This window comes from Erigeron canadensis, chromosome 9 (assembly GCF_010389155.1).
Source record: "Erigeron canadensis isolate Cc75 chromosome 9, C_canadensis_v1, whole genome shotgun sequence".
In the NCBI taxonomy this organism is placed as follows: Eukaryota; Viridiplantae; Streptophyta; class Magnoliopsida; order Asterales; family Asteraceae; genus Erigeron; species Erigeron canadensis.
The window spans coordinates 32,459,367-32,483,221 of NC_057769.1; the positions used below are offsets into that span (position 1 = coordinate 32,459,367).

Sequence of the window (23,855 nt, forward strand, 5' to 3'; positions counted from 1 at the left end):
TTTCTAGTTCAGTTTTTCCGAACCCTACGGTTAAGGTATTAGATATCCTCATGGGTGCCTTTACACGCTCTACGCCTTTTATTATTTTATATTTTATCCTAAAGGCCTGTAAAGAAGCTATTTTAATTCAAATTTTTCATAAAATCCGCCAAAAATATTTATATCATACATTCAGATTCAGATATCGAGAAACTTTAAAATCAACATTAGCGGAAGAAAGAAAGTAATTGACGATGGCGATGGAAGCTTCCATATCTCAGTTCCGCGACGGCTTAGCTCCTATCTGCAACCACATCGACTCTACCTCCGCCGCTCTCCTTCAATCCCTCAACCGCCGTCCCATTCCTTTCGGTAAAATATATATATATATATATATTAAAAATAAATTTTAGTTATAAATTATTGCTAATAATATATACTATATATATATATATTAAAAATAAATTTTAGTTATTAATTTGTGTTATTTGTAGCCTAAATATTTTGGCAGTATTTGACATCATAGCTCAATGAGGAGAAAACCTCGTTGCATGAACGGAGAGTGAACTATTATGAGTGCACCCACACATTCACACATATATTCCGTACTCAAACAATCAAAAACCCCTCATTTAAAACCTTTCAAACTAAAACACATAACGAAAATAAAATATTTCCAAAACAAATTAACTGAAAAAAGTGTTCAATGATTCACGTCAAACATTTATCGTTACTGAAATTGTAGCAAATCACTGTTCCAAATCATCATAACTTAAACCGTCCAAAGTAAAAAAAAAAAATAAGACATAACTCAAATAACAGTTCAAAAACACATAATATGGGAAGCCGTTCAACGAATCACATCAAACATTTATTCTATCTAAAATGGAAATCAGCTTGACATAAGGAACATCCGTCAAGCCGTGTTGTCAGTTACTTCCATCTTGAGTTTTTTTTTTTTGTAATGGAGAAATCACCGACAACATCAACTTCAGATGGTCCAATATCGTGCTTTTTAAGGGGGCTTTCAGCAACGCTCGTCTAAAAGGGAACAGTTTAGCTATAGTGTTAAGTTTAAAAGATTAATAATTATATTGTTAATCATCATAAACTGTAAAAAAATCCATCTATATCGACACGTTAAGTGGAGATACACCGTCATCGGTGAGACTCATATCAGCACGGGATATAGTAACCTGGTAGGTTCGAAATGACATAAGTTTCCGATATATGTTTAATTATTTTTTAAAAACATAGATAATTAATAACAATATTATTGATATGCAACCCACCAAAATAGGGGATGAAAAATGTACTTGACTTGGTTCAGTTCGTTTGAGAAAGGCGAAAATAAGCTCACTGTCATCTGTTAACTTACGCACATTATATGTCATGCAGTTGTGCTCCTTTAAATAATACTGAGAAATCTTAACCTTAAAGAGACACCGCTTGCTAAACAATGCATCCAATTCTACAGTAAAAAGTTTAGTTCAAAAAGTTCTACACAAATAACAATTGAAAGTTCTACACAAATAACAAACTATATAGACTAATGGGTTGTTTTTAAATTTATTTTAGTTCAAAAGATTTCAATTGATTTTGATATATACAATTTGATGTATTATATTGGGGAAAAAAAGAATCAAACAATAATAAATAACACAATCAATAAAATAAAAATTATCATACCATATTAATATAAAGAGCAACTATATCAAACGATAGATGACGATATCGCATATAAAGTCGGAACTTTTTTCCCAAAATCTGATTGTTGAATTCTGTCCATGATTAATAATTAATGGTGATATCGCAGATAGTTTTATCAAGATCTCAATAGATTAGTATTATTATTTGAAGATTAATATTATTATTTCAATTCATTTCAGTGTAAATATAAATATGTTATATGTCATGAAAGAAAAAAGTAAAAGAGGAATTGAAAGAAATGGAGGTCGATGAGTTGATCTATTGATTGGTAGAGATAGGGATGGAGAAAATAATATTTATGAAAGGAAGGGGTTTAATTATAAATTGAGAAAGACTAATTATCAAATAGAAGAAAATAAAACTCATTGAATTTTAATGTAAGCTTGCCACGTCATCAATTGAAAAAAGAGGTGGGTTCCTTTGATAGAGAAAGATCTTAATATATACTATAAGACAGTTGAACTAATGACTTATTAACTAATTAAATCGCTCAATTTTATCAAATTGGCTCTCGCTTATGTCTTCATTTAGATAATTATAAATTAAAAATCCTAATAATAATTATCCAAATATATTATTATATTAATATTTATAATAATTTGTAGAAAAAGTCTCATTACTTTACACTTTTTGTTTTCCATAAAAAATTTACACTTTTTAGCCTTCAATACTTAATTTATATTTATTTTTAACCATCAATTTGAGAGGATTTTTTAAAACTTTCTAAAAAAAGTTACAAAAAGTATTTATATTTAATTTATTTTAAGTTACAATTGTCACTCAAATAAAGAGTTCTAATTGTTATCAAAGAAAGTGAAAACAATCATAATTGTTATCTAATTATCATAAGACATGTGATTGAAAATGAGCCCGCATCATGACAACATACGTATATTTGAATGTCAAGTACAAAATCACAAATATAGTTATATTTTAATTCTTAATTATATTTTCATAATAATATTACATTATGAGTATAACTGGTTTTAAAAACTTCAATGATAGGGAAATTATTGTAGCATATGCCTTGTGGAATACCTATGTCAAACAATTCCATCAATATGTCTTAGCTAATAATGACAGTGACGAACATGCGATTATTGTACTACAACTTGCACATTATAAAACTTAGAACCGTATATCTTCAAAATTATAAGATTTTATAAATTAAATATATGAAGATCTAAAATTAATAATATCGTAAACCCCGTGTCCAGGTGGTATAGAATCTAGTTTCTCCTAAAGGCCTGTAAAGAAAGCTATTTTAATTCAAATTTTTCATAAAATCCGCCAAAAATTATTTATATCATACATTCAGATATCGAGAAACTTTAAAATCAAAATTAGCTGAAGAAAGAAAGTAATTGACGAAGGCGATGGAAGCTTCCATATCTCAGTTCCGCGACGGCTTAGCTCGTATCTGCAACCACATCGACTCTACCTCCGCCGCCCTCCTTCAATCCCTCAACCGCCGTCCCATTCCTTTCGGTAAAATATATATATATATATATATATATATATTATATACATATATCGAGATCTACAGGTAGAAACTATACTAATAAGTAATGTGTGTGTATATACAGTCATTTATTAGTTTTGCTTCATTATATACCAATTTTTTGATTTCAGATCTCAATACTAAAAATAAATATTAGCCTAATTAGTTGCTTCATTTATATAAAGTTAGTTTCTACTTTATTACTATTTTTTTTTTTTTGATATATTTTGTTTATTATATTTGTATAATAATTAGATTCTGCTTCGGTATCGTTCGTGCAATGTTTAAACCGACGAGTATCTACTGCCACTAGTGATCTCAACCTCCTAGAATCGATGACGTTTGATACGGTGTCGTTTGAGGAGTTGTTAGGTCATTGTAATGAGGTTTATAAGAAGAATCAGATTGATATTGTTGAGCTAGAGGACCGGCTTTCGGATTTTGGATATGTTCCTGGTATGATGCTTTTGTTTTTATTCGGTATTTTAATTTTTTTATTTGATTTTATCCATTTGAGTAAGCTGTAAAGGTAAGCTGATTCTGTAGCTGATTAAGTTGCTAAAATCGAGTGAGTTTGACATGAAGTTGAGTTGAGTGATTACGATTAAAGTTGAGATTTTGTTAAGTAGAGCTTGACTTGGTATACGTTTTGTTTTCTTTATTTGAACTGAAACTCGCACTTGAGAGTTAGAATTGAGCTTTTGAGATGTAGTGCTTGATAAAAGGTCTGCTGGTTTGCAAGTAGACGAGGATCTATAATTTTGATAGTTAGATGTTGGAAGGTTCAAATGAAAGCGACAAAAGAGTTGAGTATGTGTGATAACCGCATTCACAAGTGAGAATGTGACATGTATTCAACTGTTTTCATTTATCATTTGAAGCGCCAGTGCTCCATGTATATCTGTATAGAGTGAACTTATTTACATTTGAACTAACATGTAATTTTGTGATCTTCAATGCCAGTTAGACTTTGTTTAATCTATGTCTCAGTTTACACGATTGCTTAGAATTTCTGGACTGTTTTCTTATCATATGAGTTCTGCCTAGGTGCTTATAATTTGTTGCAGGGTGACTATTTTTGTTCTTAATATGTGGTTGTATTTGTTTAGTGAATGATAAAGTTAGATTGATTTAGTGTTAGTACTGCAGGGCTGGACACTGATGAACCAAAAGAAGACACAAATGATACAGAATTAAATACAAGTACTCCTTTGGATTTGAAGAATACGATGGAAGACGACTCTTTGTATCCTTCTCATTTTATAGCTCTATCAAACCAAACATGCAAGTTATTTGTGACGAGCATTTGTAAAATCAATATACTTTTGCCTTTCAAGAAACATAAAACTAAATAAAATCATACAATGCTAATTAAAAACACTTACTTATATGTTTTGCGATTTAAAATTTTGCATTGAAAAAAGTTCCCATTCATGGTCATGAAATTTATTTTACTGGTGCAAGTCTGGACTGTGATTATTGGTTCGAGTGTGTGAAATAGTTACATTTCTTAACCATAGTTAGATTGGATGATACGTTGAGCTTGCGGTATCTTGGTATTTCTGATGCTTCTCTGGCCACAATTGTATCCGAAGGTTAGCTGATATGGTGATACAATCAACCAAGATCAGTTATTTTCTTGATGCAAATTTTTACAGGGCTGGTTTTGAACAGGATGGTGATCAAAACACATTTACTTGACTGACACAACATTAAGTAGAATAAAGCCATGCTAAATTGATCATGTTATGTTGTTATAGTCTATCGAAGACTATAACCCATGCTTTATCTCTTATTTTGGTTTAAAAGGACGATTTTCATATGCATGCTTCTGTCTTTTTGTTTGCAAAAGCAGGTAACAATGCGATTGAGATGGATCAGTTATATGAGCCAGCCACGGATATCTCAGCAATAGAAAGTAACTAACTATATGAACCTTTTGTTTTGCTTTCATCCGTCTCCTCATAATTCTAACATGAGCAATGCCCATCTGTCTTCATCATGTGAAATGTGAATAGAGGATGAACAGAATGGATTGAAACCATTTGAAGATTCCGATTCGTTTATAGATGTACATAAAGAAGTTTATGACAGTCTTCCTTCATATCTGAAATGTTTAGCATCTTGGGAGGTATGTATATCTGTTTCAAGCTTGGGCTTAATGCATTTCGCAATTTGTGATTCTACTTTACTTGATTGGGACTAGAGATATTGATTCTGATTATACATTTTTACAGGATTTGGTTGCTGCTGTTGAAAAGATGAACTTACATCTCAAACAGAAAACCAAGAATGGCAACTTCTTCACCCAAGATGATCTTTCTTCTCTGGACTTAGGTCAGTACAATACATCCTTTCTTGTTCAACTCTATGGCGTAATTTACTGTCTCTCAGCTCACACTAATGGTCATAACTTACAAGAGAAAATTATTGCATCATGCCCACTAGTATCCTCAATTCATAGAGGTGTCAATTTGGGCCCATTTTGAGCCTGATTCATTCTTAATAGGCCAAAGAATCAATTTTAGTTAAAAGGGAAAGAGATAAATGGGTTGACTATTGCGCAGTGTTTGTTTTAATGCCTCACATCATAAATAGCTGTTTAAAAAGATAGATTAGATTACTATCGTAACATTGTTTTTTCTTGGTAAGTAGGCCAGTAAATAGGTAAGAAGAAATGGACAAAAATTGTTTGTGGGTCAACCTGATCCGTCCTGTTTCGACCTCCGTTATAACAACCCATTGCCTGTTGACTTGTTATTCAACCTGCCCGTTTTGACCTGTTACCCACATTACCTGTTTGCCATCTCTAAGTCATGCAACCACCATTTACCGGTATTTTAACAGAACTAATTGATTTCCACTTCTGGTGTTGGGTCATAAATAGGTCATGAAAAGGCATAGCAAAGAATCCCATCTATCAACCATTAATATATTAAAATTTTAATCTTCTTAAGCTCTGCTAATTTTAGTCTTGCTGTTTGTTCATGTAGGCCCTAAAATCAGATCCTACTTGGTGTTACTCATGAAGATGAACCGCTTAGTCGTGGAGACCATTGATGGCTTAATTTCGTATAGAGTACTCTAGCTGGTAGTTTACAAACCAACCAACGTACAACATCACTATTAATTCTTCGTAAGTTCTCTCAGTTGGTTTGCCGGTTTGGTCATGTAAGATATAGGGAAATTATAGACAGTTTTGTGTCTTACTCTTACGCTGTAGATTGCGTAACATTATGTGTTGTGAATGAAGTGAGGATCACTAATGGTAAATCATTCGCCCTTGAACATACAATACAAAGGTTGAGAATCTCCCAACTTGACTATAAGGTCGCGTTTGGTTCACAAAATTTGATGGAATCTGATAGAATTGGAATTGAATTCCATTCCTTAGTGTGTTTGGTTGGTCAAAGATGGAGGAATCACAACATTCCCTCATTTGATGGAATCTCCATTCCTTGGGGATGGGGGAAGGAATCTCATTCCGTCCCTCACTTGAATCTTCAAAAAATCAAAAAACATTCCGTCAAATTCCATTCCTTCAGATTCCTCCAATTCCTATGAAAGATTCCATTCCTTCCAAAAACATTCCGCGAACCAAACGCGCCATTTGGGAGAACTTGAGAAAATACTTGCCTCTTTTTTCCAAAGTGAAAAGCAACACATAAAAGTTATAACCATCTTATTTTGGCTTCTCTTCCAGTTTTCTATCCCCAGTTTCTTGGAAATGTTTCTTCTTTCTCTAGAAATCCATATCAAAATCGATCAATACAAACAAACACAAAAGATGACCAAAGGTTATTGAGAAAATTTGCTCTAGAGTTTGAAGCAATGTGAAGAGCATAGATGATTTTACAAATCCATCGATTATTGCACTGTCGGGTCAATAAACCTGGTTTGTATGCTTGAAACCGTGTCAACTGTCAAACATTCAAACAAATCCAAGTCGTACATTAAATTAATTAAACATGTTTTTAAATCTATGTTGTGTTTTACAAATAAGTATCTCGGGTTGTATATTTATCATTTTCCATATTTAAAACTTCAAAAAATATTAAAAACCCAAAAGACATATATCGGTCTTTGGATCAACTACCATTTATGGTCAAATTGGGTTTTTTCTTCCGCCATTACAACTTCCTCTACCAAAAGTCCACTTTCATCGTGACTATTGACTACCTCCGTCCCTACCACCGCCGTTCAACTTCCAAAGTCCAAGATGGTACGGTACGGGTTTTAACCTTAGATTTTCTATAAAACATGCACGTATGTATCTTCCGCTTTTGACCGTTAATTTTATCAAGTTTTTCGTCTTGGATATGATATAATATGATGAACCAATTGTATTTTTTTTTTCCGTATCTTTTCTATGTATTTGGACCAACTAAACATCAAAACAAAATTATTAGAACTTTCATTCTCGTGTGGCAATCTACAAGCAAATTACGAGTAATAGAGTTTCCAGAGAATAGTAATCTACAAAATTGTGATCACACTTAGGCCTCTCCCAAAATACCGCCATTATCCCTAAATTCTCACTATCACAACATTGCCACATTCTATCTTCTAGAACACCCTCCCTACCGCCGTTCCACCATTTTCCCAATTTCTCAAAAATTTTATTATTTAAACACAAAGGAAAATAATGGATCCTCCTAAACCCAAGTGATCTCCACTTAATCTTTTTTTTAATCTCCCCTTGAATTTCCACATGTCACTATCCAATTAATTAAGAAGATTTTTAGGCTAATTGATTAGGAATATTAATCATTCCCTCAAACACAATCCATACACACTGCATCCCCTGGACAACACCTCTCTCTCCTTCACTCACATTCTCGTAAGAATTTGGCTTCCAAAACTAGACTGCCAATGGTTACAGCCAAAATTTGGGTGAGAACATGGTCCGTTGGGACAGGCCTCAAGATTCATGGTCGCCTTAACTGAATTATAATGACTATAAATATCAATGTTTCACTACAATATTGATGTCTAATTACAAGCTCAAAAGAAAAAGGTTCACTCGAGAGTTCATTTTAAAGAAAACAATAACATAAAGTTAGGCGTGAAAATCAACTCTTAATTCAATGATGTATGGTAATGCTCTAGTTTGACATGCCACAAACTAAACAGACATTAAATCACAAGGACACAACATTCTATTTTATGGGGAAAATGATCATAGATTAGGTTGATAACAGCTTTGATATACTAGAAAAATTAAGAACTGCGCCCAGAAGTAAAATGTATGCGACTTTTTACACTGCAGAATTTCATAATGTTCAAGTCAAAACACTTCTTTACACTAGTTCAGGTTCGCCCATACGCCAAAATCTTGTTATGTACTACTGCTTTAGAGTTAACCCATGAGAACTCACACTTAGAAAACAAAACAAAAAACCGAGTAGACAGCTCTTAGAAAAAACTAGGAGAGGGACTCCCATTCGCCACCCGAGTAAAAAATGAATAGCACCCACAATTCAAAAGACGAACAAAATACTGGGCCACCTGCAAATACTTTACATTATGGGTTCTTCTGTCTAGTTATATATTTTAACCGCCTTCTCATATGTGTGACGGTTCTGCACGTTTACGCAAAAACAAAATTCATTAGATACTACGCCAAACTTCCAGAGACATTAAAAAAAAGCCCCAAGAGACACGATAGATGCCAAAAACTGTGTACATATGGAAAATTTGACCCACTGATTTGGGTTTATATTATATATGAAATATCTCTAACCGGTGAAATAGGTTAAGCTAAATATTATAGGTAAACACCAACACATACGTCAAATGTGTCAAAAGTCACCCAAAATGTTCAAAGTGCATATCTTAAATAGCTTTAATGAAAAATGTTCAGAAAAGTTATGTTAAAAAACAACTTTGTAATCATATTTAACATATTAATAAGTAAAAGAGCAGATAGTGATCGCAAACTGTCCATACCCCGTAGAGGGTAAAGACGTAAACTTTTACCAATATCCAATTCCATATCCCGCTCATTATGCCACCTATATACTATGTGTATAAATCAGACATAAGGATACCTGGTTAGCGGTGTATGGCCTCTTAGGGGAAGTATCCGGGTGTTCCAACCCAAGGTAATGCTCCCAAGCACCATAAACATCTTTTCTCTAAACAAGCAAATGCAATAGATAAATAAGGTTACCCTGATGAAATGGTTTGAAAAATATTATTAACAAGCATAATCATCAGTCAAACAATGAACCTGAAAACGACTAGACACGACGTCGGTGTCTTGAAGATACTCGGGTCGTCCAAGAGATAAAAATGCAAACTTCCACTGGCCAAGTATGTTAGTTGATTAGACAAGATACACAGAGCAAGGTTAATATCCACTAAATGATTATAAAGGAGCAATAGAAAAGGGTTAACTACATAAAAAGATTACCCACTTTCTATTTCGGACAGCCAACTATGCTCCAATTTCTGTTTGAGGTGACCAACTTAGTTTTACCCATAAAGACCCCTCGCACATTAATTAACTTATGTAGAAATTAACTTTGACAACAGATAGCCAACCTTCTTTCCACCAGAAAGAACACTCTTCAACTTTATTTGTTGGAGTTTGAGAGCTTCTATCAGAATTCTTGAAAGTACGGGGGATTTTATTAAAATACTTTTTAAGGTATTTATATTGACCATGTCTATATATACTTGCAATTAATCTACGAAAAACACGTCTTAAAGAAGGCACCCCAAACTTTAACTAATTATCATGCAGCATGAGCATCTAATATTAAACAGTACCTTAGAAAACTCATCATCGGGAACTTGTAATTTCTTTTGAATCCGAACTTTCACATCTGCCAAAGTTTCGTCTTCGTGAATTATAAGAAGGAAAGGGTCTCCAAAGTTTTGCACTTGCTGCGAAGCCATTAAAGATGGTACTGTCAATGACATTATCTATTCATGTTAATTTTCATACAGGCTGTTCAACCACATATACATACCATCTGATTCTGTGCAGTATCTTTAATGAAATGGTAAACATGAATTAACCGATCTTGGGGTCCCAGATTTTTCTCTTCTTCCGGAATCTGATGCAAGGGACATTTATTAGTATCATTTACAATTCTAACGTAATCAAAAGTAACAAAAGAAAGTATGGTATTAAAGCTTACTTCCTCCGCACGTAATGTCCAGTATTGATCATTTATATTCTCGATTATCTCATTCAGTGAAAATATCTGCAAAGAGGGATCACATATGGGGAAATTACTCATAAAAAAGATTTCATAGAACATAGGATACAAAAACTCCACAGGGCTGTCTCCGAAAATGCTAAAAATAAATTAGGCCTGAGGCAAAAAGAAATAACGGCCCCCCAAAATAAGAAAATTTTTACCGTAACTTTTGTTGATTTTTCAATTACATGTCAACTCTTATGGATTATGCTATATTATTTTTTGGTTTGGACTAAAAACAATGAAGATCATCAAATGTATAACTACACAGACCAAAATAATGGGCCCCTTCAAAACTTAAGGCACAAGCCCTTCCTGCCTTGCCTCATAGTCGGCACTGAAACTCCACATAAATTTCATAAGATCAAAATAGTCAATGCAATATACCTTGTATATTTTATGATAAAATACTTCAATCAGTCTCAGTTCAGCATCTGGATGTGACAATTCCACCTGTTTGAAATGGGGAATTCAGAATATCTCAAATAACAATAGCGTACAAATTATCTACAAAAAAGCGATATCACTACAGAAATATGTCAAATAGGTCCAGAAGGGTTTTCCTACCTTGAAATGAAGAACAAAACTAACCCACATCATGGACGTCATTTAAAACTTTTGCAGATTAAAATTAAACTAAAACTACCGAAACATATTCGCAGAAGGGGTTTCCTTCCTTGAAAGGAACAAGACTAACCCACGATACATCATGGACGATATTAAGTTATTTAAAACTTTTGCAGATTAAAATTAAATTAAAATTACTGACATTCAATAAGGATGTATGCACTGCTGCATTCTTGATATTGGTGAACGATACGAGCCTAAATTGTAAATTTGGTACTCGATGTTCCACGAAATGCCTTGTTTTAGATGTTAGACTAGAGGTGGCAATTAAAACCCAACTATTTACAAATGGGTTGATTTGGGTTGCATTGAACTTCAATGCATGACATAGACAAGAGCAGAAGAATTATTTTAACACTATTGTAATAATAGTGTAATTGTAACCATAACTAAACCATCTGTGGTTAAATCCATACTGACACAGAAATCTATGGTGTCATTTAAAATCCGGAGTAGTTTAATTCTTTAATATATTATATATAACCTGCATGGAAATTTATGCAACTGCCATTGAAAGCGTACCTTTTTCTTTAATTCATCGAGAACATCTCCAACAGTGCTCTGTTTCGACAACCTGATGTGGTGAATAACAGGCTGCAATAGCATATGTACAAAGTATATAAGAATCAAATAATATATCTGGCAACTGAAATATTCTTGTTTCCCCATGAATGAAGAAAAGAAATGCATTACGATGTTAAAAACATACCTCTTCCTTTGTAGCATGATGAAAAACAACCTTCAGAGTTTTCAGACACTGCAACTCTGGGAGAGGGATGTCCAACACTTCATAGTACAGAATATCTGATATCTGTGCCCCAAAAAGCATGAATTCGTTAATTGACCAACAACATGACACTTTAAACTTCCCAGGTTTTCACAAATACCAAACTAGATTAGTAGAATAAAACTAGAAATGGCAATTTTAGACCCATGTACTTAACAATGAGCCATTTTGATTTGTTTTATCTCAAACACGTCATACACAAGCAGTGAAGGGGAAAATAACAAATGAGTCAAATTAACTGAGAAAACTATAAAACCTCCTAAATCATTTTGTAACCTATATTTAGAAAATCACAGCAATAATAATTTTTCGTAGTCATAATTAACACAGTAACTATTATGACTTATCATATAAAAATGAAAGTGTTAGCGATTTAACCCAGCACAAACCAGCTCGTTGCTATTGGTAACAAAATAGTACGGTTTTAACCCACCACCAACACTCCTACTTATCCTGTATCCTTTGAAAAACTACAACCACATAATAGATCAATTTCAAGAATCTGACATTAAATAACCTGATTGTAATGAGCTAGCATGTCTTGCAAATGATCTGCAGCTCTGTATTTAATGAAGTGGGGCTTGGGTTGTTGAGAGTAACAGTTGTGAGGAGTAAGTCTGATTTTGGATGGATCATCTAGACCAAGTTTCTGAGCCACTCTCTCCACTACATCATCATATGTATGTTGCTTTGACCTATTATATCATCACACATCAGTGGTTAATGGTAACTGCAATATACTCAATTAACAGCATTCTTGCAATAGAAAGCACAGCTCACAATTCAAGACAGAAATCGTCCTCTTTAGGTCTGTCCAGAGATCGGAAATTAACTACCTGCAAAGACAAAACCTTAAAATATAAGATCACTCCCTTATACTAAAATAACTCCGAGATAATATTATTATCATTAATCATTGATTCATTGATTATCCCAAACACTGAAAGTAAAAGATGGATTTGATAGCACACTTGAATAACCAGCACAAACCTGGCGATTTTTAACATATTCAAAAAATGAAGGAAGATCGGGATATCGGTATTTATCCACAGCAACAGCCTGATGGAGTTTCTGGAAGCAAATGATGTCCCCATCCTCAATCTGTGAAGACGTAAAGGAATTTCTTTTCCATTAAGGTGGCAGCTCACATATAGAGTAACACTGGTAATAGACACACCGAGACTCGTACCTGACTAGATCTGAATGAAGCACGCTTATCAAGACGCTCACACATGACAGATGGCTCAAATTTTATTTCCTGATGAATGACAGATACAACTCAAAATCTATAATCGAAGTATATAAATTATATAAAGTACTCATTCTGCAGATATTTTTATGAGAAAACAGACCTCGTAAAGTTCAAGTTCTTCATCAGGACTAAAGCCAGACATTTCAATCAGCTTTGGTATGATTTCAATCGGCTTACCAGAACTCTTCACAAAAGACCTACCAACAAAACTGAAAAGCAAGAAGTGTATCCTTTACTTGTATGACCATCATCACATATTACTAAAATTCATGTTCTCCTAAGATTTCCTAGCAGCACCAGTTACTTGAAAATTATATTCCTACAATAACAGTTCTAGTGTCTTAAAAAAAGCTTATATGTTTGGCATCCTGATGATCATCTTAGTAAGGGCCAAAATGCAATTCGGAAAGCAAACCAGAGAAAAGCATCGTTGATGATTAGGTGGGACAGGTACCAAGTCGATACAAGAGAAGATCAAAACATGTAATTTAATATATATGTGGGTCGAACTAGGTTTGGTTAGGCAGCAGGCCAGCCTGAAAACACATTTTGAAATAACAAAACTAAATAAAATTTTAAAGATGACTACAGAAAAAAACAATATTATAAGAAAACTAATCAAAAGTTCTTAAGTAAAAAGAAATCAACTTATTTTTCTTTTTTTAGCAGAGAGCAACAGAGGAGGGTCCCATGCATTTGAATACACATCATTTCTAAGCTGTGTGATCTGTTCGACTGGTTTCTAAAGCGTTTCACTACTTAACCCATTGAACCCATTAAAGGATGAAGCATAACCAAAATCAACACATGTAAGCAAGTGAGTCGAAATTGCCACCTCAAATCAGGTTTGATATAAGTGTTACATGTTTATCTTAACTTATTAAAACTTACCAGTGAATATCATGATAAAAATTTTCCATATACAAAAGCAGGGAAAAAGAAAAGTAATAACTCGACGTACCAAAGTTCTTCCTTTGCAGGGTCATAAAGCTTGAAGAAAAGAAGTATATCATCTTTGGTTTTGTCAGGTGGCGGAAGGGGGTTCAAATCCTGAAATAAAATATATTATATTGAAACTACTGGACAGAAAAGAACACAACCTCTCCAAGAATGAATTCCAACACAATAAGTATGAAGTTGTACAGATGATATTACCGGTCCAATTTCTATCTCCAAGAACAACTTCAGTTCAGCATTGGTAGCTTTATTGGAAGCCTCCCTTAACTGTCCAACCTGTGAATCCAATTAAATACTATTAAAAAAAAACTACATCACCTGATCAAATATCCCAGAAATGGCCTACTAAGTTGAGCTAGAAAACAAGGAAAGGCCTAGTAGTCACTTTACCGAAGGAACTTTTAACAACAGTACATCAAATTATGTTTAAAGTTGAAACAAATCCTAAACCGGTGCAAATCATGTCGGTAAGTTGTAACAAAAATATATATGATGATTCCATCATGCACTTTATATAGCATAAGGTGAATTTGGAACACATTACAATTAAGCAAAGTTAACACACCCATGGATAGCTACAATAGATCTTCTATTGAACATTAAAGAGTACTTGGCATTCATAAATAATTGTAAAAACGTTACATGAAGAACAAACATCCATAAAACTTCATGTATCCTAGTGGTCATCCTCAACAAAGTCACAGAGAATACTTGCAGTTGTAACATTTACTTCAAATTACCTCTTACAAGGTTAGTAGCCTTTTGGGGGAGTTATTTAGTTCAGCCCCTTATCACATTAACATAGATCCTGTCTCCGTATAGAACGAAGGCAACCATACTGTCACCCTTAACTAAAAACTACAGTTTACTCATTCCTGGGCTCATTGTCTAAATCATCACCTTCAGCTTTTTAACAAACTAGCCAGTTATATAGTGCAAAAAGAATCTATTGTGTTCATGCATGCAGAGACCCAAAGGCCGACAATGTGGTACTAAATACAAGTACACACCGCAATCCATCATAGATGTAAAGATGTTTAAACTGAAATCAACAACAAATGAACCATACAGATTGTGTTTCCTCCTGCGGTGTCAAAGGCCGATTGGGACGGTATGTATGGTTCTGCCTTTTTGCCCATAACCAGTAACGTTGGAATTGAACAGGTATGCCAAGTTCTTTGGCCACCTCCTCCTGCATCCCAAAACAGAATAAAAATTAACACCTCCCTCAATATAATAAATACCAATTAAAATTCCTTTTCTGTTGACAATAAAACCTAATGACGTAAAGACATAAACAGCTTCGGGGGTAATTGACAAGGCCGGACCATCGACTCAATATAACTAGCCTTGTACCCAGTTATTTTATTTCTGGTTTCCTTGTTCAAATGCAATAAATTTACATTTATACGTGAAGTTAATAGTGCATCTTCTATATATCAAGATATGCAAAAATGAAGAATCAGCAATTTTTTGGCTGTCTCCACATGCTATTAAACCTTAGTTAAAATTGAATTCAGTAACCTATATTCATACCAGCTGCAATATATGGATGGTAACTATTCATAAAACTAAATAAAAATAATGACTGTCCTACTAACTCATAACCTACAAATATAAATTACAAAAAAAATAAATAAATATCAGTACCTTGAATAGGTTAAATGGCAACTGTTTCTGGATACGAAAACTGTGAACTTTGTCATGGTCAACGAGATCAAAAAATATATCTTTTCCTATCTGTCCTAACAGATCAACTTCACGAGCAACCTAGACATTTCAAAATTATATTAGTAATGGCATCCCTAAAATATACGAAAGTGATCCATTCAGACATCTAATTAGAACCTTCTACTAATAATCTTAAACCTTTATGATAGTGTAGAGATGAGCCTGTGCTTTGTATCTTTTCTTGTCTTCCTTTTCTTCTTGCTCTTTCTTCAATCTCAACTGAAAATTTACAAAATAAATTAAATGTACCTCTAGCTTTAAACTGCACAGGTCAAACTATGTCTGGAACATACCCATAACATAATTACAAAAAAAATCAGTATCTTTACCCTAAGGTGTTCCGCGACATCTTTCTCATCCACATCACAGATTATCTTTTCTTTGTCACTCTCACGTATGTACACAAGCATGTATGCATTTGAGTACTTTGTAAATTTAAACGGAGTGTTATTGTAGCCAGGATTTGTTTGTGGAAGCTGTTGAAAAAGCAATGAGACAATGAGATGTAAGTTAACTGTTACAGACAAGTGTCAGATTTGGACAAGGTTATAAACTACCTCCTCCTCGCCCCCATATTGCTCTTCTAATGCCCTCTTCAAATCTTCTTTTGTTACCCTTTCATCATCGAACTTGAACCTAATTGGATAAACACAGTTACCAAACCGCAAGATACATGATTCAACAAAGTGAACTAAATTAGCTACGTAAGTGCTGAAATGTTAAACGCTGCTTGTTCACTTTATAAGTAAACTGGAAGTATCATCTTCTTCTCGAAAGCTATTATTCACATTCGACACGATGTAAGGAAGACTTTATTATATAATAACAATCTGAATCTCACATGTAATTTATACGAGCAAAAGTTCCCTACATTCCTTAAAATTAACCGGTTTAACTTGCATGTTATGGAGCTCACACACTATAATCCAGAGATTCAAAACTTTATAATCAAGGCCTCTTCATTACTAGCATTTGAAACCATGTCAAACTTCCTTTATAAAAGGGTTTATTGTTGCATTTTATGGAAGTAACATTTAGGAAGACCGAAGAATCACAAATTTATTACAGCCAATTAACAACAATAGCCAAGATGATAAAGGGACAATATAATAGATGTGATAGAAAAGTAGAGACTGCAGTTTTTGTGTAAGTTATTACTTGGTCCAAGAAGCTACCTTAAAATTCGTTTGAAACAAGAGGTAAAAATCAAACATACCAAATGTTTGCTATGTCTATACTTAGCGCAACTAGTAAAAATTATAAGTTTAGTCAGGGCATCACAGTATCACACCCAGGTAAGAGTTAGCAACATCCAAACACTGAGAATAGGTCGAATACACATACAACACGATTATTAGAAAAAGCTCACCATTGATCTGATAAGGTAGGCCTGATGTATGCATAATAGTGACCGCCATGCACACCACCACTATGCACCAATACACTGTAAACAGGAAACATATGTAAGGAAAGATGCTTTACTTTGAAACTAAAACAGAAAAGACAATGCTTTGTATCGGAAAAGGTCAAATACAGTACTTTTACAATTTTAGTAAAAGATGCGAAAGATGGTGTTTTATTTAATTTTTACTATGTACTATTGAATACTTCTTTTCTATTACTATATTGTTTCAAATCTCGCATTTCTTCTAATACTTTCACATTCCTGGTTATATGCTTCAAATAACACCTTATAATTTCATGTTTACATGCCTTTTTTACAGTAATATGATTCTTACGAATCGGAAATGAGTGATGAGACAAAAGAAAAAAAAAAAAGATTTAGAGCTAGGGGATGACAGCTACGCTCCAGATAATATTGTGCTTGTATATGTGAAGTGTGACTTAGAAAGTGTGGTGTACAGTACAACCATCATGTGCAGCCAACGTATATGGGAATTAATTCCAGAGAGCTTATGCTACACTGATAGAAAAAAACAATGATGTCCATAAGTCTGTCATCATTGAGTTCAGATAATAAACTACTTTAGCTAAAGCTAGTAGCCGCGCTTCTTTTGAAATCTCATGCCAGCAAATTAAAACTGGTACCACATGTTTCACATTAGAAAACATGATGACACCATTAACAATTTAACATTAAAGCCATATGAACTCCTAAACACAGACAGCTTATCCCAAGAACATAGTCTAGCTTTGATACCTGTGAAGGGTATAAAGGTTGCGGATACTCTTATCAGCGTCAGGAGATAGATACTTGCCACCTTCCCTATCAAGATCAAGCTCTAGTGGAAATTCATAACGATCATTTATCTGCACATTGAATCACGATAGGTTTGAATATAATCTGCCAAACAACACAGGACAACACAAACAATAATTTATCACATATGAAACATTAGAGCCATCTATTTCCGTCCATTGTTTTAATCGATACTATCTGCAACATATAGGTACTAAAAAACATCTTTTAGAAGAAATTGCATATAATTTACTGAAGATTACTAACCAGTAATCCACAATACAAATTAAAACTCAATATGAAGAAAGAAAACATCAAAATATATGTTTTGTCAGAGAACAGAAAAGGCTACTTTGAAAAAAACGTATGAGAACACCAATATCTTAATAGATATCACAAAAATTCAATAGCAGTCAGAAAAGCTGAAATAAAAGATATTTACCTACTACTGAAGCACCATAGATTTGAATATAATCCGCCAAACACACCACACCACAAAAGATAACTATCACATATAAAACATCTGAGCCATCTATTTACATCCATTGTTTCAATCAATATTATTTGCATTACACAAGAACAATTAAAAACTATCTTTCAAAAGAAATCGCTTACAATTTACTATACCAAACAACCACAATACAAACTTAAAAGAACACAATCTCAAGAAGGAAAAAACATCGATACATGTTTAGTCAAAAACGAAAAAATGCACAAAAAAACAGACATTACAAAGATTCAACAGCAGTCAGGAAAGATGAAACAGAAGATAATTTACCTTCACCATTGTATCCCTTGTGAAATCATATTCAAATCGCTTTAGCTGAAGTTGAAGAACAGGCGGAAAGTCAATAAACAATACCCCCTTCCTAGCATCCTAAAAACACGGAGATAACAAACAAACATAGAAAGTCAATCCAATATTAATAACTTGCGGATGTTGGGAAGGGAAAAATTTAATACCAAAATGACTAAAACAGGATGCACAATTATTCACACTAAATTTGACAATAAAAAATCACTCAAATCAGTAATCAGTTGTCATGTTTTGGTCTGAAAACAATATTTGCACACAAAAAATTGAGAAGAGATCAGGATTGTAGAAAGATATTTTAAAAATAAACAGAAGTTCAGTTTATTTCGTGATGGTGTTGCGGGCTGCTAAGCTTCTCTATTATTATTTCTTAATAATGCACACCAGTCACATCTGAAAAACCATACGCATATAATGTAGGATGGAAATCGACCACACGAATGGGTACGACATCCTCTTCATATGGGTAATAATTTTCCACAACACCCCTCTTTCATATATCAATGTCAATTAAAAACTATTTCTCACTAAATTACAGGTCCTAACATTGGTGTTTCAGAAGCGTTTTTAAGACCAAGGTAGAGATTCCAATTTGACAGAATCTTACAAAACCAACTGGGTTTTAAATGGCACAAGACACTTGATATTCCAACACATAAATACTATATAAACAGATTCTAAGCCTGTTCAATATATTATGTAATGCAAAAATTTCAAAAAGTATATGGGCAGCTAACCTGCAAACCATGTTCTTCAGCATGGTATTTATTGTCACCCTCAAGACGTTCCACTTCAACATATTTGTCGAAAGAAGCATAAACATCTTTACAGCCTTTCACATCAAGTTGAAGATCTGAAATTAGCATTATGGTGCGGTTCGTTAGAGCGGGAAAGCACACTCAAACTATACAAGACTCTTTCATAATTTTCAACATCATTAATACCATAAAATGATTCTTTTCTAGTTGACTTGAAGTCCACATTAATGCATTCAATGTAATTCATATGATGTCCTTCAAATAACTTCTGTATTGTACCTTCCACAACTGTCCCCTGATCAAAAAACAATCATAGGTTAAGAATATGAACAGTAAAGACTTGGACCATCAAACTAAGACGTTACCTTCATTTTATCTTCAAGCTTTTCACACAAGACCCGATTAAGTTCTTGAACATCATGTTGCATGAAAGAATCATATGTATCCCACCCAAAAGATTTCGTCAATTCTTTTGTTGCAACGCTTGTTTCATTGTACTGAAGTTTATAGAATAAGCTTTGAAGAGCGAGAGGAATGCTCCCTGATGGCATGTCATTTTCTGTTGTCGGCATATGATACACAGCCTGTATCAAATTTCAAATGAGATGGTTCTTTCTAAACACAATTCATATGAGCACACATGACACCTACCTTTCTAAAATAAGGAATATGGTACAATGTTTGAAGGAGAGAGTTCATGTAGCATGTTGCTCCTTGATTCTTAAGTCCAACATAGCCAGTCTCCTTCTTTGAGTCATATGACCAATAATCAATCACTTTACGTACAGCAACATCAGCTTCAATAATACATGTGTCATTCACAAGATAACCTTTACTGGGGTCATATAGATCACTTAGAGGCATGAAAGAGGTGAAGCCCCAATCGTTTTCCCTTCCATGGAACTGGTGCTGCGTGTCTGCAGAATCGAGATGATCATGATTAAAAGTATATATTAGTTATTGACATATCAGTCTTTGTCTGCTTGAGAAAAAGTGATCCCTCCCAAATAAAGCATCATCCCACCATTACAATATTCATTCTACAAACTTGTTATTTATATAAAACTTTCATTAAATTCTTCTTTCTGAAAAAGGTCTTACAAAAGTAATCAAATTCATTACGAGCATAAATAATAACCAATAAGCTTTTCCAAGGACACGTAATGACTTCAAGTGTTCGACTATGAATTGCATAGTAACAAACTTATCTAGGCATAGAATTCACACCAACCAAAAATATAAGGATAACACACCTTTTCTTACTGTGAACTTGGTGTGCATCTGATTAACCACAGCCAAGCTGAACTGTGCATATCTACTCCAACCATACTGCAAGGTCGCTGAATCAGCCACATCTAGGTACATGGACAAATGTTCCACATTGTTTCCCTTCGGAAATATAAGCACACGCCTGCCAAGATATATAATCAGCTATTTGAGTAAAAAACAAAAAAAGAAAAGCACAGAACTATATAGACTCGACTAAAGCCAGAAGTAATTAGTTACCAATTATATCCCCCAACCACAAACACATCAGAATAAAGCTTCTTGCTGTTCTGACGGGAGAAATTCTCAATTTTCCAAGTAAACCTGCTTGCCTGTGGTTCATCAGCTACTTGATTCTCGGCCGTGCTAACAACTTCTGCTTGAGAATCGACTAATACATCCAAGTCACTAATTATTACTCAGAAATGCCTCCTCATTATAAAAGCAAACACAAACAAACACATAAATAATCCCTTAAGTAAAACCACAGACACAAACCTTCCATAGGCCGTGGGAATTCAACAGGTGGAGTACCATCCAAAGCAACAGGGCCTTCCACTAGCTCAGTGTGTGGAACAAGCATTTCTTCTTCTTCCCCTTGCTGTTTTTAACAGAATTCAAAATATAAAGTAGAATACACATACATTGAAACCACAATACTACCCACAACAAATCAATTACACAGTAACACCTCCTGTGGCCAATTAGACAAAACTAGCATGGTAATAACAAAACCCTAGCACAATCACAATTAACGAGACCGGCAGAAGCTTAAACTGAAATTCCATAGTAACCTAACGTACTGCTTAGGTAGTCTTGAATTTTATTATAACACACACTAAATTATCCAAGAAGCCAATCAATTACAACTTCTGATCAAAGTAAAACACTAATTCGTCTCCATTAACAACTTCAATTGCCAATTTAATTAGGCTAGCATTGTAATAACAAAACCCTAGGCCCTAGCACAATCACAATTAACGAGACAAGGCAAAAACTTATACTCAAACTCCATAATAACCTAACAATAATGCTTAGATAGGCTTAAATGTTATTATCACACACACTTGATTATCCAATAAGCCAATCAATTACAACTGCTGATCAAAGTAAAACCTTATTTCGTCCCCATTAACAACTTCAAGTGTCGATTAAACTAATCTAGGCAACTAGCATAGTTATTACACAACCCTAGCACAATGACAGTTGACAAAACCAGTAAAAACTTTTAACTGCAGCGGAAATTACCTCCACAACCTAACTACTGCTTAAATGTGCTCAAACATTGTCACAAACAATCGTACAAACACATGCATTGAAACCACAACTATACACAGCCGATCAGCTACCTTTCCTCATCAGCATAAAAACCCTAATTCATCCTATACACATAAACAAACACCTCAAATCAACACTTCACGTCGCAATTGACGCGAAACATATACTACAATCCAAGACGTAACAATTAATCGCAAATCATACAAGCAGCCAATCAATCACGGCTTCTGATCAAATAAAAACCCTAATTATCATCAACCAAAAAAAACCTAGAGCTAACACTTTTGATCGGCAATTAACGTATAACAACACACTACTAAAACTAATAACAAAACTATAGCATGATCACAACTTGCCAAAACAAATCAAAACGTTCGACCGCAACATAAACTTCATTCAAAATCTAACAATCAAACTTAAATTACACAAGCAGCCAATCAACTAAACTTCTAAACAAAGTAAAAAAACCCTAATTTATAATCAATTAACTTAGAAAATATATAAAAACTAAAATCTAACTCTCCGGATCAACAATTAAACTAAAATAATACTAATTACAAAACCCTAGCATGATCACAGTTCACGAAACATATATAAAAAAAAAGTTTAATCAATTAATTCAATTCGCAACGTAATCATAACACTTATAATTGCATCCGAATTTCATAACTATCAGAACTTATATATACATATATGTATGTATATATATAGACACATATGTAAATATAGAGAGGAATACGTACATCCAGCGGTTGAGGAGTAATCATGGTCATTGTTATGTGACGTATGATCGGAGGTTAGTAATCACAGCCGCTGATATATATGTATATATATATATGAGATATATATTGTGCGTATGAGTGTATATATGTATGTAAAATTTTTATTTTTTATATAGAAAGCGAGACGGTGATGGTTCTGAAACTGTGTTTTCGAGAAGAGAAGAAAGGGGGTGTATGGAATGTAGGGGGGTGTTTAGGAAATAAATGAAAGATGAGGGGAAAATTTTGGAAAATAAGGGAAGGGTGGATTGTGTGTTTTTTATATAGTCGGTTGTACAAGTCATTGATGCTTAGTTCAAATAAGAGGCTTACACGTGGAGTTGAGTTTTGTTCTGGCTTTGGGTGTCAGATGATGTTGACCTTTCATAGTACTTGCTTACGTAAGCTATTAGTAACTTTTTCTTACGATATGCAGTATGTGTAATTTGTTAGTTATCTTCTATATGATTTGTCAATTTTTTTATCATGCATTACGATTTTAATGTTGTGGTTAGGATAATTGAAAAAAAAATGAGATAATAAAAAACTATAAACTTAGAAACATTGTATCATACCCGTCAAATAATTGTACATACTCATGTTCATTTATGGAATTCTAAGTTCTAGATGGCTTTGTGTTATATGCTTAAATTGCTTGAATAACTAGTTTTGACCATTAAATATTTGTGTCCCGTTATTGACTTTTTTACATTTTCTTGACAAGTTCTAAAGTAAACTATGACTCTTGTCCAAGTTACGAATTTATTCTAGAGAAGATTTCGTTGTTATAATTTGAAGTTCAATTGTTTTTCATATTGTAATTTAGGTCTATACAAGTTTCGTCGAAATCTAAAAATATTAAATTAACGATTTTTGTTTCAAAATATTACTCCATGTTTGTTGTATTATATTTATGCTTAAAGTTTAATAAGAACTAGTTTTTAACCGCCGCACATTGCAGCGGCAATAGCTATTTTGAAACCTGCATAATCGTATGCAGATTAAGGAAAATGTTCTTATTGT

General features: G+C 33.6%; 2 protein-coding genes across 3 annotated transcripts; one reads left to right on the forward strand and one right to left on the reverse strand.

Annotated features, from left to right (window-relative positions):
* The first annotated feature begins 3,018 nt into the window (after positions 1-3,018).
* On the forward strand, positions 3,019-6,467 carry LOC122583920. Its single transcript, XM_043756292.1, has 8 exons — positions 3,019-3,177; positions 3,446-3,646; positions 4,340-4,436; positions 4,715-4,785; positions 5,046-5,108; positions 5,209-5,321; positions 5,428-5,527; positions 6,184-6,467. Exons 1-8 carry the CDS (start codon positions 3,066-3,068, stop codon positions 6,276-6,278), a joined length of 852 nt encoding a protein of 283 aa, XP_043612227.1. The 5' UTR covers positions 3,019-3,065; the 3' UTR covers positions 6,279-6,467.
* Positions 6,468-8,376: 1,909 nt separating this feature from the next.
* LOC122580929 (ubiquitin C-terminal hydrolase 12-like) lies at positions 8,377-22,936 on the reverse strand. 2 transcript variants are annotated; one of them, XM_043753073.1, is made up of 32 exons: positions 22,815-22,936; positions 21,292-21,394; positions 21,034-21,169; positions 20,781-20,938; positions 20,179-20,444; positions 19,893-20,111; positions 19,714-19,822; positions 19,507-19,622; positions 18,734-18,832; positions 17,917-18,026; positions 17,125-17,199; positions 16,313-16,391; positions 16,085-16,231; positions 15,894-15,974; positions 15,675-15,794; positions 15,094-15,216; positions 14,223-14,300; positions 14,029-14,117; positions 13,168-13,276; positions 13,005-13,073; positions 12,806-12,916; positions 12,596-12,651; positions 12,333-12,510; positions 11,738-11,839; positions 11,551-11,622; positions 10,789-10,854; positions 10,339-10,404; positions 10,168-10,254; positions 9,965-10,081; positions 9,423-9,497; positions 9,241-9,327; positions 8,377-8,772 (listed from the first exon to the last, which is right to left on the reverse strand). In XM_043753073.1, exons 1-32 carry the CDS (start codon positions 22,842-22,844, stop codon positions 8,731-8,733), a joined length of 3,375 nt encoding a protein of 1,124 aa, XP_043609008.1. In that variant the 5' UTR covers positions 22,845-22,936; the 3' UTR covers positions 8,377-8,730. The 2 variants fall into 2 exon arrangements, with proteins under 2 accessions (XP_043609008.1, XP_043609007.1); XM_043753072.1 differs by having other exon boundaries at positions 21,034-21,184.
* Between the last annotated feature and the right edge of the window lie 919 nt (positions 22,937-23,855).

Bases quoted from the DNA above. Each gene is read 5' to 3' on its own strand.
- LOC122580929 (XM_043753072.1), bottom strand. From the start codon at position 22,844: ATGACCATGATTACTCCTCAACCGCTGGAT. The intron at 12,652-12,805 runs GTTTGTGCTGGT...TTGTCTTTGCAG, and splicing joins AATATGTTAAAAATCGCCAG to GTAGTTAATTTCCGATCTCT. The intron at 10,405-10,788 runs GTATATTGCATT...CCCTCTTTGCAG, and splicing joins TTTATCATAAAATATACAAG to ATATTTTCACTGAATGAGAT.
- LOC122583920 (XM_043756292.1), top strand. From the start codon at position 3,066: ATGGAAGCTTCCATATCTCAGTTCCGCGACGGCTTAGCTCGTATCTGC. The intron at 3,647-4,339 runs GTATGATGCTTT...TTAGTACTGCAG, and splicing joins GGATTTTGGATATGTTCCTG to GGCTGGACACTGATGAACCA. The intron at 5,109-5,208 runs GTAACTAACTAT...AAATGTGAATAG, and splicing joins GGATATCTCAGCAATAGAAA to AGGATGAACAGAATGGATTG.